A 17500-nucleotide genomic window follows, 5' to 3' on the forward strand; every position below is an offset into this window, starting at 1 on the left:
CCTCGTCTGGTTCTCTCTCCAACGCCCCTTTCTGTTGTCTCCTCCGTTCACACATACAGTGAGATTGTGATGAGCTGTGGGATTTAGAAGAAAGGCTGTGTGTTTGCTATTCTGTTGGGCAACCTTCCAACAGAGCCCTCTGATGGGTCTGTTAGTCCTCAGGCAGGCAGCTACCCTTCTCCAGTCAACAAGCCAAGCAACTCTTCCTCTTTCATGAGGGTATCAGTTTAAGTGTGCTTTCTGCCTCACCTTAACACATGAACGTTGGTACGGTCATGAAAACAAAAAAAGACTCTCAGATGGGTATGTTCTACCCATCTGAGAGTAGGCCTAGCAAATTGGTATTCATCTGTTTCGCTTACTGACGTTAATACAAAATGGTCTATTTTTGGGACAAAAGAACCTGCAATATTGCAATATTTTGGTGTAATAATTCATCCTTCCACATCAATGTTTGATCTGATTATAAATGATGAAAGGAAAAGATAATCCCAGCCAAATGATTACCCATCAGACAGAGATCAAAGTGTGTTGGTGGCTGTTCAATCTTTCCCACATATTAAATAAATGTCAAGTTATCTCAAACACAATTTGACATTGCTCTGTTTTGCATACATTTCCTGACCTATTAGATACAGTACATGAGTCATTACAACAGTATTCCCAGCACTTGACACCACAACCAGTCTAACAACCAATTTATATTAGATCATAAAAATGTCTTACCCTCTTGAACTGACCCCAGCAGTATTGTCGTGAGGTGTGTAAAACTGGAAAATTGTCTGTCATCAAGTGGATAGCAAACATCAAGAGAACTTATTTGACCCTGTTAAGACCTCATTAAGTATCTCACTAAATGTAAATGTTAATGCTGTATATTAAAAGTAATTAGGATTCCATCAGAAGACTACGAAAGCTGTCTGAACCCCTCCATAACGTATTCAAAGCAGTTTGTCTGACTAAGTGACAGTTACATATATCCCTTTAGCTGTCTTTTGCTCTCAGTTTCCTTTTTGCTGAGCAATTTAGTGCAGTCACATTCCCTTTTCTTGACCGTGCCCCAAAGTGTCAACCACTTAATAAAGTAAATGCGCTAACAAAGTACTGCTGTGGTGTGGTGTGAATTAAATTAATTATTATTAAGGTGTTCTTGGCCAGTTGAAATTTCTTAGCACTTACATGTTGTCATGGAAACATGTTTGTCTCCCCTCTCTCTCTCTCTTCCTGTCAACACACATACGCACACACGTCCTGAGGGTGGGGGGTGTAATCGTGGTTTTCCTTTCTAGTTATTCCGGTTTTTTTTTTAAGGTTGCAAATCTGTGACGTCATACAGTAACAGTCAAAAGTTTGGACACACCTACTCATTGAAGGGTTTTTCTTTATTTTTACTATTTTCTACATTGTAGAATAATAGTGAAGACATCAAAACTATTAAATAACTCATATGGAATCATGTAGTAACTAAAAAAAGTGTTAAACAAATCAAAATATATTTTAGATTTTAGATTCTTCAAAGTAGCCACGCTTTGACTTGATGACAGCTTTGCTCACTCTTGGGCATTCTCTCAAACAGCTTCACCTGGAATGATTTTCCAACAGTCTTGAAGGAGTTCCCACATATGCTCAGCACTTGGTTTTCCTTCACTCTGCGGTCCAACTCAGGGTGGCCACCGTCAACAACGGTCCCTGTGCTACACCCCCCCTTCCCAATCCTCCCACTACGGAGGTGGCTCTGGCTCTGGGCGTAGCTCCCGTTCAGAAGACCCTAGGCTGGGAAGCGTCGCCGGAGGCTCCGGGCTGAGGAGCGTTGCCGGAGGCTCCGGGCTGAGGAGCGTCGCCAGAGGCCCCGGGCTGAGGAGCGTCGCCGGAGGCCCCGGGCTGAGGAGCGTCGCCAGAGACCCCGGACTGAGGAACGTCGCTGGAGGTTCCTGGCTGGGGAGCGTCGCTGGAGGCTCCTGGCTGAGGAGCGTCGCTGAAGGTTCAGGGCTGAGGAGCATCGCTGGAGGCCGAGTGCTCACAGCAGGCACTGGCTGTACCGGGTTATGGAAGCGCATTGGAGTATGAGTGCGGGGAACAGGAACAGGATGTACTAATGGCAGAGTGCTCACAGCAGGCACTGGCTGTACCGGGTTATGGAGGCGCACTGGAGGGTGAGTGCGCGGAGCAGGAACAGGACGTACTGGACTGGGCAGGAGCACTGGAAGCCTGGTGCGTGGGGCTGGCTTAGGAGGCGCCAGACTAGTAACACGCACCTCAGGGCACTTGTTTGGTGCTCCAATCCCTCCTGCTTGGTCCTTGTTTGGTGGGTGGTTCTGTCATAGGCGTCGTAAGGATAGGACCAAGGTGCAGCGGGTAAAGTGCTCATCTTCTTTATTTGAAGTAACGTGAACACTTAAACAAAACGACGAAACAGTTCCGTAAGGCAACACAGGAAAACAACCACCCGCAAAACACAAGTGAATACAAACCCAACTAAATATGGCCTCCAATTAGAGACAACGACAACCAGCTGCCTCTAATTGGAGGTCATTGCCAAAAACCCAACATAGAAATAGAAAAATAGATATACACATAGAAATAGAAAATATAGAACATAAACCAAAAACACCGAACCACACAAAACAAACACCCCCTGCCACGCCCTGACCAAACTACAATGACAAATAACCCCTTTTACTGGTCAGGACGTGACAGGAGTCAAGCACAGGAGAGCAGAAATGTCCAAGTAGCGTCTTTAATAGGCAAGTCCACAACACACAAAAGGTCAGGTACAATACCAAAACAAGAAACCGCCCACGACACAAGAGAACACAGTACTCACGGAAGGAGGAAAAACAACACTCCTAAACTATTACACACTCAGTATAAACGTGAATAAACCTGAGGCACAACCTCAACGAGCAACATAACACGTATAATCCCGCACAAACCTAAGCAGGCAACAGGGGTAATTATACACACAGAAATTAATCCAAATGAACCCAGGTGTGAAAGAACCAAAGACAAAACAAAGGGAAAAGGAAAAATGGACAGGTGATGGCTAGTAGGCCGGCGACGCCGACCGCCGAGCACCGCCCGAACAGGGAGAGGAACCACCTTCGGTGGAAGTCGTGACAATCCTTTTTTTAGGGAAAATGCCCAAATAATAATTTCTAGTTGAATGAACATATGAGACAAGCAAACACATCATTTTAAGTTGACAATGTTTTCTCAAACAATATTTTTTTTGTTCAGCTAACACTTGGACCGAAAAGTTGAGTAAACAACAAAAAAAACCTGTGGAACCAGTTACTTAATAATAATTAGTTGAAACAACAACTCTTTTTTCTTTTCTTTTTTACAGTGAAGGAGGGTGTTGATTACTGGAAGTCATTGGAGTACAACATGTGCTGTACCTTTTCACGATATTAATGACAAAGACTGCAATTGAAATGTAATACAATCATGTTTTTTGTTGCAAGTATTGTATATTATATATAAAACAATATCATTTAATCTCACAAGAAACGCAATCGTTCATGTAAATTTAAAGTGGTGTTGTGTTGTTGGAAATGTAGAAGGTTTGACTCATTCCCTGCCAGTACCTCTACCGGATGTAACCCTTCCTTTCTCTTCTTTGTAATATGTTTTTTTTTTTGAGAAGTATTGTGTCTTGTTATTTTCTACACTTTTCAGATATTGAATTGTTGAGGTCTTTCAGAAATGGTTAACATATTTTAAGAATTTAAAACTTCATTCAGTTTTCAGTATGAAACTTTCTACTGTTAGTAACCTCACTGCAGGGACAAGACACAATAATGACTACACCATCCTAATGTAGAAAGGTCACTGAAACAAATATTGCCTTTCCCCTAAAGCTGTGGTCTTGCTCGGTTTGTGTCAGGCTACAAGTGTTGGCTACTGGCTCCTGACATTAACCACACATGCCTTTCAAATATCATGGCCTTTGGGACTGGGTCAGAGCTGCTATTAATGGACCAGGACTCCATGATAGTACTGCAGTGACTCTTGAAAATTGCTGAGGAGGAGCAAGGCAGGCTGGGGGCTGTAGTGAAGAGATAAAAATAGTATACAGTTCTTCATCCCAGTGTAATAGAGAGAAATAACCAGAGGTGTCTGGCCACAGACTAGTAGAACAAATTCATAATTACTTTACATTTTATACCAGCTGAAAAACTCTTTGCATCTCCATGTCTCTTTTATATGCCTCCAAATAAATGTTGTTTAATTTGCAACAAGTACTGTATGCTTTACAGGACAATTCAATTCAGATGAATTTAGTTTCTAGACTGCAAGATGTGAAACAGGCCTAATCTACACATATTCCTATGGAATAATAGGGACTGAGTAGTAATTGGCTCTCTATTTTGAGTATGCCCCGCCTTCTTCTCAATAGTAATGATCACTCCTATAAATACGGGAACATGAGCCATCCATGTGTCTGCTTCTGTAGTGGTGTCTGAACTGGGTGGAAGTGTCCTTTTACTGTAACAAGGGAGCCGGTGTCAGAGCCGACACAAGAGTAACGTTATGTCAAAACCGTTGTCAGATCACGATAGAAAGAAGCAGATCTCCGTGAGAGGTCTTGCTGGTGTGGAAAATGTGGCAGAACTGAAGGTCGCTTTCAACAGGCATCTCCATTTTACGCTGGTCAAGGACAGAAATGTGGCATCCAAACGGGATTACTACTTTGCTCTCGCCAACACCGTGCGTGACCACTTGGTGGGCAGGTGGATCAGAACCCAGCAATACTACTATGAGAAAGATCCCAAAGTAAGTTCAACTATTGTAATGTTCATATCACCTGTAGCCTACTAAAAACCCATAAAACAGAATAAAAAAAGTGTAAAATAGAATACAAAGTAATAGTCAAGAAACCAATAGAAATGAAAATAACAAATGGAATAAAATGTAACATTTTTCCATTTGGTTTCACTAAAGAATGCAGAATTCAATGGGCAATATATGGGGCATAGTGTAGGCAAGTAAATAACATATTCTAGTGGTCCTGGGTATCCCATACAGGTAAATAAAAAACATCATACATTTTAAATACATTTGTACATATATTGCAAAATGTATTTCAAATGCATCTGAAAACGCATTTTAAATGTATTAAATACACATTTTATGTATTATTTTGCAAATGTTTTATATTTCACATGTATCCTGAAAATACATCCCCAAAAATATATCTTACGTTGTATTCCAATTAAACGTAACATAAAATAAAGTAACAAACACTTTACTGCTTAATCTGTAAATATTTTATTTAAAACAACTCCGCAGGTGAAATGAGGTTGTTGATTGCCTCTGGTGGGATTGTTGAATCATTTTGATTTCTGAAGCGTTTATATACCCCACAATATTTTAGTCCTGAATATATTATCTAATAAACCTACTGTACCAGTGGCCAGACGTATGGGCAGGATAACCATGCCAATTTAGGACAAACGTTGTCTGATCTCCATGACAATTTAATATGACACATATTATGCATAATGTATACTCTTGACTTAACACTGAGTGAAAATGACAGATTTGAAGCCTGATTTTAGGTTTTCCCTTGTCAAACCCCAGCAAAGGACTGCTGTCCACAGAAGGACCCTGTCCCTGGGTTAAGTCTCTTTGCCAAATCTTGCATTGCTGCGTGCAAGCGGTATCACCTTCTAATGTCACTGTAATGTTACGCCATGACATTTCCAATCCGCTAGCGCTCCTCGGCCAATCGGGAGTTGTAATTCTAGACCTCTCTGTGACCTTCTGTCTCCTCCTCTCCTGTGCACATACTATAGTGAATACAGGAGCCTATGTACTGTAGCTACAGTTGTAGGAGTAGCAGAGATACCAATTGACATCAACAAATGTAAAGTAACGGGGAACAACTTTTGTTTCCATGTCTTCATTGATTCGTACTATCAGACGGAGCCTTCTATCTAGTTATGAATCAGCTTCTTCCATATCTATCTTATTTATGCTAAATCCTTACAGACAGTGACACATAGTCAGTACAACAGGGTCAAAAGCCGTAAGAAATCTTGACACAAAAAAAAGAGATGTGTATCACAAATATCATGTATAATATTCCCTTTGTAAAATAGGTATTTGTGTGTGTTAATACCATGTTTATACCAACTAGGGTAATTACTCTACATCAGAAAGATGCTCCCTGTACAGCACTTGCCCTCTGACCTTCTATTTTATCACCTCATCCAAGGTCAGCTGGTGGTTATGGTGTACCTCGCTGAAAGGTCATAAGTTATTCCCTCAAAGAAAGGTCAAGATAGAAACCCATATGAGCAGGGAGGGCAAGAGGACACCTAATCTGAGTTAAAAAACAGGAGGCTGGATAGAGTCTAAATGTATGAGAACATAGAGAGCTCTTCTCCTTACATGCCAAAAACGACCTGTTATTGGATGGGAAAACAGAGACATTAACCCACTGGGCAAAAATGTAGGTGTGGCGGCTCATTAGAATCTTTTGGGGCGTGGTTTTCTCCCATTTTTTTTTTTGTGCAACCATGAGTGAGAGTGTCTTTCCAGTTTATGTAATCTGTTATACTGTCACGTGCTATATGTCTAATGCCAGTGGTGGTGACTTGTGAAAGACTTATGTATGGCCTTGTGTCTATTGAGAACAATTCTCTCCTCAGGGAACCCATGCTGTTCCAGAGCTAACACACCTGATTCTACTTTTTAATAGACAAAATAATAAAAACCTTTTGGAATTTCAACAATATAATATGACATGACTATTAAACCAGAATAAATAAAACCTGTATGTTTCTTCAAATAACCTTTGAGATTGAGAAAGGTTCTCTATAAAGATCGTATTAAGCCTTTCTCTATAAAGATTGTATAAAGAACCATAAAAAAGGGTTCTATATAGTCCTCAAAAGGTTGTAACCATAGCAGAACTCTTTTTTGGTGCTATTATATATATTTTTTTAATGGTTCTTTATAGAACCTTAGGAAAGGGTTCTTTACAGCACCACGCAGGTTCCATTTAGAACCTTATGAGCATGGTTCTTTATAATGGCACCAAAAAGGCCTCCGCTATAAGTCAAAGAACCCTTATTTGGCACTATATAGAACCATTGGTTTTTGGTGTGAAGGGTACATGCAAAGATTTTTTCATACCTTGAAGTAGGAGCTCCTCTCCGAAGTTTAATAAAATAATAATAACAATAAAATGCAGTTGGGCGGCCAGCGGCGCTATTTCTCCTCATGCGGATCCCAGCTTTAACCCAATGTATCCAAATGATGACCAATTTTGTGATAGATGGTCATATTTGTTTTGTACACATTTGCTCGATTTGCACACATTTATACAAGACGGCGCGTTTTGTAGCAAGAAATGTCGAGGGAAACAAGTGTTTCCAATGACTTCATCAACCAATTAGCAGGCAATGCCTACTCATAATAAGTTACAATCATGAGGTTCTGCCATTTTCACATATGTTGTTGTTGGGGTGGTGCTGGAGATGATGAATTTTTGAAATGTCCCTTTAAGTCATTTATTACATTTGGTAAATTATCTCTCTCACATACTTACACTTCTATATCAATTCCCTGATACAGTTAAGTTTTCAGATCTCTCTTTCACTATTCATGGGTATCACACTCAGACTAACCTTTACAACAACCCCAGCTGAAGCTATTTTTACTTAAGCCAAAATGCCAGTGTTACGTAACACCAACAGCAATCTGTCTCCCGTAGCCCCTCTCCCCCCCCCCCCCCCCCCCCTGCCCTCTATCCCATTCTCTCGCTGCTTGCCTGAGAGTGTCAGACCTCCCTGTCAAACAACCAAGAGAGAAAACGTGACATTTCAAAGGCTAAACTAAGGCTCAGGTGTCAGATTTCCACATGCTCCTTTCTAATGGCAGAACATAAAAAGTCTACAAGTATTCTAGGAATTTCCTTGACAGTTTGAATGGGTGCCCCTACAGTGAAATATTGTTATGTCTGACTCATAAAACCTGTGTCAACATTTGGGTTCAGCAACAGACTGTGACTAATTGGGTATTACTTGTACGGCTAGCGATGCAGTACATCAATAAGACAGTCATACTCTTACTATTGTCTCTTCTCTGGTTGTTAGCTGTCCTATGGTATCCCCCTCATCTCTCTCTCCCCTTCCTCTCCTGTCCTCAGCGTGTGTACTACATCTCCCTGGAGTTCTACATGGGTCGCACCCTGCAGAACACCATGGTGAACCTGGCGCTGGAAAACGCCTGTGATGAGGCCATATACCAGGTGAGGGATGCTCACATCCATACATCATGTCATGGATTCTGGCCAACATAGCGAAATGGGATTTTCATTGCTGTAGCTAACCGTGGCAGTCAAACTGACTGCACCTTGTGTAACAAACAACTTCATTTTCAAATTTGTCAAAATGTCTAGCTGAAAGAAATACACTGAAGAAGAGGTTGTAGTGTGCCTAGACTAAAGACTGTAAGTTGTGGGTGGATGTTAAAGGTCCAATGCAGCCATTTTGATCTCAATATCAAATCATTTCTGGGTTACAATTAATTACCTACAGTGATTGTTTTCAATTTGAAATTTATAATTTTTCAAGCAATAATTTTGCTAGGACTGTCTGGGAGTGGTTTGAGTGGGCAGGGGAAAACTGAAAATGAGTGGTTATTGGCAGAGAGTTTTGGAACTCTCTTTCTTATTGGTTTATTTATGTATTTACCACCTGGTGCTGTCACCAGGCAGGCCAGAACTCCATCCAACCAAAACAGGCTGACATTTCAGGCGGCCTTTCCAAATAGCTCTTACACAAAGGGCATCATCATTTTCACAACTACACAGTATTATTCCAACCTGATCGTGTGGAAAGATACATAAAACACAGCAAAATCACATTTTTGACTGCACTTGGCCTTTAACCGCCAATTGTGCTCCAGTAAGAGAGTGACCAGGACAAGATTCCAAAGAACATTTAACCATATTATTGGCACCAATCCGGCTCTGTTTAAACTGAATGTCATTGCCACAGAGCTGTGGTTTGAACTTGGCTTGACCTGAGCCCCTCTGTTCCGTAGCTGGGTCTGGACATGGAGGAGCTGGAGGACATGGAGGAGGACGCAGGCCTGGGAAACGGTGGTCTTGGACGTCTTGCCGGTAAGCTGCCTCGCTACTTCCTCTCACGAAGAGTGTGAAATTCTTGTGCCTTAGACAGTTTAGATCACCAGAAGGATCTAAACATGATATAAATTGTATAACATGATCAGAAACATAAGTTCATTTGGCCAGTGTAACCCTAACATAAGCCTTTCCTCAGCCTGCTTCCTGGACTCTATGGCTTCTCTGGGTCTGGCTGCGTATGGCTACGGTATCCGCTATGAGTTTGGCATCTTTAACCAGAAGATCGTCAATGGATGGCAGGTAACATACGCTCATATGTTTTTGGGGGGCTTTCCCCATAATTTCCAGACCATAAGACAGAAGGAAGTACTGTGAAACAACTTGTTTTGCTGAAAGTGCCCGATAGACTGTTATATAACTAAATGATTGACAGGTTGAGGAGGCTGATGACTGGCTGCGTTACGGCAACCCCTGGGAGAAGGCCCGACCCGAGTACATGCGCCCCGTCAAGTTCTATGGCAGAACCGAGCACACCCCAGAGGGTGTGAAATGGGTTGACACTCAGGTGAATAAAGGACAGGGGTTGGGGGTGAGATTGAGGGTGCATATGAGGAAGACGTGTGTGTGTGTGTGTGTGTGTGTGTGTGTGTGTGTGTGTGTGTGTGTGTGTGTGTGTGTGTGTGTGTGTGTGTGTGTGTGTGTGTGTGTGTGTGTGTGTGTGTGTGTGTGTGTGTGTGTGTGTGTGTGAGAGAGAAGGGAGATGAAAAACAAGGTTTTGATATGGCACTGGATGCCAACAATGAACCATCATTGAATTATCATTGAATCATCAATAAATCATCATTGAATCATCAATGAACAGTCATTGAATCATCAATGAACAGTCATTGAATCATCAATGAACCATCATTGAATCATCAATGAACCATCATTGAATCATCAATGAACCATCATTGAATCATCAATGAACCATCATTGAATCATCAATGAACCATCATTGAATCATCAATGAACCATCATTGAATCAATCATCAATGAATATGGATTCCGTTAGCAGGTGTCTCTAATCTCAGTCTCTTGCAATTGTGTTGACAGGTAGTGTTGGCTCTGCCATATGACACCCCTATCCCCGGGTACAGAAACAACATTGTCAACACCATGAGACTGTGGTCTGCAAAGGCCCCATGCGACTTCAACCTGAAAGACTGTAAGTGTCTTACAGAGGCCAAGGCACTATGTATGCGTTGCTTGAATACATGTGTTCGCCTTGACTGGCTGCAATCCACCATTTCATGTGCTTAGTTTGTTAGATCTGCAAATTGCTAACATTACTCATGTAACTCATGTTACATAATTGGCTACTGGGAACCGTTGCCCTGAAGGTGTATTTTTCCTTGTCTCAACAGTCAACGTTGGTGGGTACATTCAGGCTGTGTTGGACAGAAACCTATGCGAGAACATTTCCCGTGTGCTGTACCCCAATGATAACGTAAGAATATATCTGAATTTCTCTCTAATATCCAGGTGCAGTGTCGGTTTTGATTATATACTGTATATAGATATTATAGCTACACTGTAGAATACATTGTAACAGGTCTGCTCTATACTCTGTATTTCTTCTCTTAAAAAAAGGACTGGCATTGACTGGAATTTGAAATCTTATGTATTGTGATCACAGGAGGTTGGTGGCACCTTAATTGGGGAGGACGGGCTCGTGGTAATGACTGGAGCGGAATCAGTGGAATGGTATCAAATAGTCGCCATTCCATTTCACTCCATTCCAACCATTATTATGAGCCGTCCTCCCCTCAGCAGCCTCCACTGATTGTGATGCACTCAAGATGGCGACAGACAGATATACAGGTCAGTCTGGGCTCACCTCTATATGTCTTCCTTCCCAGTTCTTTGAGGGCAAGGAGCTGCGTCTGAAGCAGGAGTACTTTGTGGTGGCCGCCACCCTTCAGGACATCGTCCGTCGTTTCAAGGCCTCTAAGTTTGGCTCCAGAGAGATCGTCCGCACAGACTTCGCCCAGCTGCCCAACAAAGTGAGAACTCCCTAGTGGCGATTCAAACATATACTTAATTGTCTCCATTTCACTTATGTCTTCATGTCACTGGCTCAAGTATGATTTTTGTTGATGTCTTGTTCTGATCTGGTGGCTTTGTATTCGTACTTGTGCATCTCTGTATTTATATTGGTAGTACTTTCTAAAGTTATACTGTATCAGTATAGTTATACTGTGATTTATTTTCCCTTTAACAGAAATTGTGATTATAATAAAAAAATGATAATAATGTACTCAATGTCTGTCACATCAAGGTTGCCATCCAGCTGAATGACACTCACCCTGCCATGGCCATTCCTGAGCTGATGAGGGTACTGGTTGATGAGGAGAAGCTGGAGTGGGACAAGGTGAGTGGAGGAGATGAGTAGGTTCTGATGTGTCAAACGAGGTAGACTGAATTATTTTCATAGAGCTCGCCAGCTTGTGGTACTAAAAAAAACGGAAATTAGTTAAGTCTGGTTCTTTAAGTCTTCCCTATGGGGCAAATGAATGGGGAAAGAATACGGTTTTGGGATAAACGCAGAAAATAAGGTTTGAGGTTAACACAAGCTTATGAGAACGTATACTGTATGTTCTATGAGATATCAGTCATTTAGCTAGACCTTCATGAATTATGAAGTCACATAAATGCTTCAAAATTCATAAAAAGTGACGTTAGCTGATGAAGATGTCATAGAACAAAACGTATCAGATCTCCTAAGCCTGTGTTTACCACAGACCTTATTTTCAAACTCAATTTATTTCCTCATAGGCTTTGGCCAAGAGCCATGGCAGAGTTAGTGTCTACAAAAAAGACACTATTGCTATTTCTCTCTATTGCTCTGGACAGTAGTACATCCGGTATTACTGCCCACGCCATTTCATATGTAGTTGTACTTCAGTAATAATACCAGGAGGGGGCAACAAAAACCAGCATAGTAGAATGTGTTGGCTTGGGCCATCGAGACAGATGGAGAACTAGGGCCCAAAAGCCTGTTTTAGCATGGGCAGCGCCATTGAGGACTTTCACAATTTTGAAGTATTCAACTGGGTGGGACTTCCTATGGGTTAAAGAAGGATCACATAATTCCATCCGGGTCATCAGGAGGGATCAGCCAATGAATGATGCTCTTGAGCAAACATTCCATAACTGCAGGTGGCATTAAGTCGCCAACCTTGGCTTTATACCTGTTCAAACAACACATTCCAGGTGGCAGTACGCACCCTTTCAGTTTGTTTACCAACTCAGAAGTAGTAGAAGAAGATGCCATAATGGGACAGACACAAAAGAGGAGTCCTCTATCCTTCTCTACTGCTTTGGCACACACTACAAATAAATATGTAGCACAAATGTAAAGCTAAGACTACTAAGACTAGCATTCATTTGTCCTACTTCTATCAAGAGAGGGTCACGAACCACCAGGTAAATACATCGTATTATCTTACCTCTGTCCTTGTGTGTTTCCAGGCCTGGGACGTGTGTGTCCGTACCTGTGCCTACACAAACCACACCGTGCTGCCTGAGGCCCTGGAGCGCTGGCCCATTGACCTGTTCCATCACCTGCTGCCCCGTCACCTGGAGATCATCTACGAGATCAACCGTCGCTTCCTGCAGGTACGTACGTACGTGCGGCAGGCGGCAGCAAGACTAATGGTGCCATATAGGAAGTGTTATAACAGATCAGTGCTCCTTACGCTTTGTCTAACTGGAGCTACCATAACATGTTATTAGAGGCTAACTTTATTGAAATCCAACTGAATAAGAATGCAATACCTAAATCTTGGTCACACCGGTCCCTCCAGTACGTCGCCTCGAAGTTCCCTGGCGACAACGACCGTCTGCGCCGCATGTCCCTGATTGAGGAGGGAGAATGCAAGAAAGTCAACATGGCTCATATGTGTATCGTTGGATCCCATGCTGTCAACGGCGTGGCCCGCATCCACTCGGAGATCCTCGTCGCCACTCTGTACGTGTCCTACACAAACACATCACATTCAGGCTACATTACATTTTACACATTTGGCAGACGCTCTTATCCAGACCGACTTACAGTTAGTCCCTTCAGCATAAGGTAGTTAAGAGAGACAACCACCTATCACAGTCATATGCCATTTTTTCCCCTCAATAAGTAGCTAACTACACATTTAAATCATAATATTTAAAAGTAACAGACGCATCAGGTGTCAATTGATGGATTAGCCATTTGATGCGTGCACATTTTCAAAGGATTAGTTTGAAGAGCTGAAGCAAACTAATTTGATATATTTTGGGATGCTGCGTGTTCTGTGTGCAGGTTCAAGGACTTTTATGAGTTGGACCCACACAAGTTCCAGAACAAGACCAATGGCATCACCCCCCGTCGCTGGCTGGTTATGTGCAACCCCGGCTTGGCTGAGGTCATCGCAGAGGTAGGGGAACTGTTGCAAAAACACTTCGAAAGTAGTACGAGTTTTGCATCGGATGTAGCCATACATTTGAAATCATTTTGACCGTATGTTTATAATATCAGTGTTGCGAAATAGATGTTTATGTTCATGATGAGAGCGCCAGTATCCTGATACTTGCACGCTAACCTTTCTCATGTCATCTCTTTTGTCAGAGAATTGGAGAGGAGTTTGTCCGTGACCTTGACCAGCTGAAGAAACTGTTGAAGTTCATTGATGATGATGCTTTCATCCGTGACATAGCCAAAGTCAAGCAGGTGAGTCTCACGAAGTCACCAACACGTTGTTTACCAAGATACTGTAGTACGTCACAGGAGGCTGGTGAGGGGAGGACGGCTCATAATAATGGCTGGAATGGAGTGAATGGAATGATATCAAACACATAGAAACCATGTATTTGATGTGTTTGCTATCGTTCCATTAATTCCGTTCCAGCCATTACTATGAGCCCGTCCTTCCCAGTTAAAGTGCATTCAGCCACCTGTGGTACTGTACTGTAAGTCATTTGACAAGTTCTGTGCTAACTTCAAGCCCCCATCATATCCTCCCTAATGTAGGAGAACAAGCTGAAGTTCGCTGTGCACCTGGAAGAACACTACAAAGTAAAGATCAACCCCCAGTCCATGTTTGACTTCCAAGTCAAAAGAATCCACGAGTACAAGAGACAGCTGCTCAACTGTCTGCACATGATCACCTACTACAACCGTTAGTGCTACCTTGGCTCTCTCTCTCTCTCTCTCTCTCTCTCTCTCTCTCTCTCTCTCTCTCTCTCTACTCATACTATTCACCCCTCTGTCTCTTTCTCAGGTATCAAGAAGGAGCCAAACAAGCACTGGACCCCAAGAACCATCATGGTCGGAGGAAAGGTATGTTTGGTGCCCCTCGGCCTTCACAGTAACAGCATGTAGTTACAGGAAGTAAACATAGAACAATAACTTACATCCACAACTCATTATGCAACACCCTCTCCCCCATCTCCCAGGCTGCCCCAGGCTACCACACAGCCAAGATGATCATTCGTCTCATCACCGCTATCGGTGAGGTTGTCAACCACGACCCCGTGATCGGCGACCGCCTCAAAGTCATCTTCTTGGAGAACTACAGAGTCACCCTGGCTGAGAAAGGTGACCGACTAACCCATAACCCCATGGGTCTCTGTTGTTGTAACGTCTGACTAGAAGTAACGTCTGGTATGTGTAGTTTACCCTCGTCCTCAATCTACAATGCTCTCCTCTTGTACTGTATCCCTCCCTCCCTCCATCCATCTTTCCTTTTCTCTCTTCCCTCTCTTCCTGTTTTTGCCCACGCTTATCATTTCCCTCACACTCCTTGTCCCCTCCCAGCCATCCCCTCTGCTGACCTGTCTGAGCAGATCTCTACAGCTGGCACTGAGGCCTCTGGCACTGGCAACATGAAGTTCATGCTGAATGGCGCTCTGACCATCGGCACCATGGACGGAGCCAACGTGGAGATGGCCGAGGAGGCCGGAGAGAAGAACCTCTTCATCTTCGGCATGAGAGTGGAGGAAGTGGACGCAATGGACGCCGGCAAAGGGTGAGCAGGAAGAGATGGACATGGGGACAGGGAGGGAGAATAGACAGGGGGTTAGGGTAGGGAGAGGGAGGTAAAGAGAAACTGATCCACGGGAATGGGAGTGCTGTGGAGGAGGGGGATACAGTGAGGGGACAGGCTCTGCCAGAGTCCGATTCCCAAGTGGCAAGGTGTAGATAATGTTTGGCCAGGTCTCCCTTGTATAAGAAAATATCAATCTCAACATACTGTATGTTTTTCTGCTTAAGATAATAGAGACAAAAACAACCTGGAGCGCGCGTCAATCAGAACAGCGTGCTTTAAACACTGGCCTTTGTCTTGCACAGATACCACGCCTCTGAGTACTACAACCGTATTCCCGAGCTGAAACAGGCCATGGACCAGATCTCTGGTGGCTTCTTCAGCCATAAGCAGCCAGACCTCTTCAAGGAACTTGTGGACCTGCTGATGCACCACGACAGGTAATCACACACAGACACACACACACGCGCGCGAGCACACAAGTATTTTCCTTCAACGTATTCTTATCTAACGTTTTATGCACAGGTTCAAGGTGTTTGCTGACTACGAAGCCTACATCAAAAGTCAGGATAAGGTCAACGAACTGTACAAGGTCAGTGCTATGCCTAAACAACATAAGTCGCCTGGTTCAGGTATCCGTCCATACCTCATCAAATATTGATCTCCTCATTATCTTTCCTTCCATCCTGTCTGTCCCTCTCTCTAAAAACAGAAACCCAAGGAATGGACCAAGATGGTGATCCATAACATTGCAGGCTGTGGTAAATTCTCCAGCGACCGCACCATTTCCCAGTACGCCCGGGAGATCTGGGGCATGGAGCCCAGCCTGGAGAAGATCCCTGCCCCCGATGAGCAACTCAAATAAGCTGTGCGTCCACTCCATATAGTTCCCTTCTTCACCACTTACCCCACCACCCCACAATAAGCACCATTATTGGGAAATGGCAAATCATTTCTTAAAGCACTTCCCACTGGGCGCACGTTGGTAGAATCAACGTTGTTTCTACGCCATTTCAATGTTGTTTCCACGTCATTTCAATGAAATGATGTAGCACCAACGTGGAATAGACGTTGAATGGACGTCTGTGCTCAGTGGGTTGAATGACTTTAGTGATTGATGTCTGTTTTACTAGTCTGTCTCATACATAGAGTTCTGTCGGTTCTGGCTGTTCACATGGCTCACACCATCATTGTTCAAACCCCTTATCATGACACGCATTGAGCCCACAATAGCCGTAAACGAGAAATGAAGCAACGCCTTCTGTTCTGTGACAACAGAGACATGAATTTACCGGTATTCACGGTTCTGTCACTAATCAGACCATGCAGGTATTACAGTCTAAACTGCTGTTGTTATGGAGAGGGCATAAGAGCTGTGTGGTGGCTTTTGTGTTTGGTTATGTGGACTTGGATCCGTTTCTGAAAGAGTTAGTGTTTTTTTCTGTAGTTTGAGCTATATGTATTTATCTTAGCTTGAATGCCGTCAATATTGTACATGCATTCGCATAGCATAGGCTCTAGTCAATGATGAGAACCATCCTTCTTAGGAAACTGCCATGATTGTAACATGTTTGCCCCTCCTACATCCGCCCACCCCATCAACCTGATATGTATGGTGCCTAAAGGACAACCTCCGTGCAAACTCTCTTCGGGGACATAGGCCTGCATTAATATGTTGATCCGTTTCCCGTCTTTTTACTCAATCAGATATTAAACCAATGTTAAGCAGCTGTATATTTGTCAACCTGTGTATGTGTTTTGTTTGGACCTAAAGAAACTGACGTATCCGTACAGTCCATTTGCAGACCTCTGAGGGTCAGCCTGGGAACCAGAGAAAAGCTGTGGAGGGGCGGAATAACACAGCTGCTCCACAGACGGAGGAAGTGTCAGTGATTTGTTGTTGAGAAACCCACACAATGGCCTTCCCAGCCGTCTTTTTGTTCCACCGTATGGTAATCAATGATGCCAACAGTGGCCAAGAAAGCCACATCTCTCCGTCTTTTCAGGATGTTCTTCATACTAAGACAATAAAGAATAGTAGACCTTTGGCTTTTGTTCATCACACACAAAGATTCCACTGTCAGCATGTGTACACAAGATATGTTTGTATCTAAGAATTGAAGACCACAAGCTCAAACGATGAAACAAGTATAGTGGCCATCTACTTTGGAAGGGACTCTGCTTGGTCATACTGACATGGTCAACATTGTCAGTCTGTGTGTTGATAAGTAACCCCATAAACAGAGGTGCAACACATTGCAAACGGAAACCATGTGCCTTCCAAATTATTTGCTGCCCTTAATGTATATAAAGGCAAGCTTTTTATAAACATACACAC

At 43.1% G+C, this 17500-nt stretch overlaps 1 protein-coding gene across 1 annotated transcript; it reads left to right on the top strand.

The window, feature by feature from the left end:
• The first annotated feature begins 4471 nt into the window (after positions 1 to 4471).
• LOC100194564 (phosphorylase, glycogen (muscle) A) lies at positions 4472 to 17209 on the top strand. The gene is given in 20 exon segments (NM_001139650.1): positions 4472 to 4776; positions 8159 to 8260; positions 9058 to 9136; positions 9297 to 9400; positions 9534 to 9665; positions 10196 to 10307; positions 10507 to 10589; positions 11002 to 11145; positions 11421 to 11513; positions 12614 to 12760; positions 12949 to 13112; positions 13440 to 13554; positions 13746 to 13847; positions 14148 to 14295; positions 14398 to 14456; positions 14573 to 14714; positions 14934 to 15144; positions 15468 to 15602; positions 15688 to 15754; positions 15875 to 17209. Coding segments are annotated over 20 exon segments (2535 nt in total). The 5' UTR covers positions 4472 to 4533; the 3' UTR covers positions 16028 to 17209.
• Positions 17210 to 17500: the final 291 nt, after the last annotated feature.

The sequence above is a fragment of the Salmo salar genome, chromosome 04 (genome assembly GCF_965601325.2).
Source record: "Salmo salar chromosome 04, fSalSal1, whole genome shotgun sequence".
Lineage (NCBI taxonomy): Eukaryota > Metazoa > Chordata > Actinopteri > Salmoniformes > Salmonidae > Salmo > Salmo salar.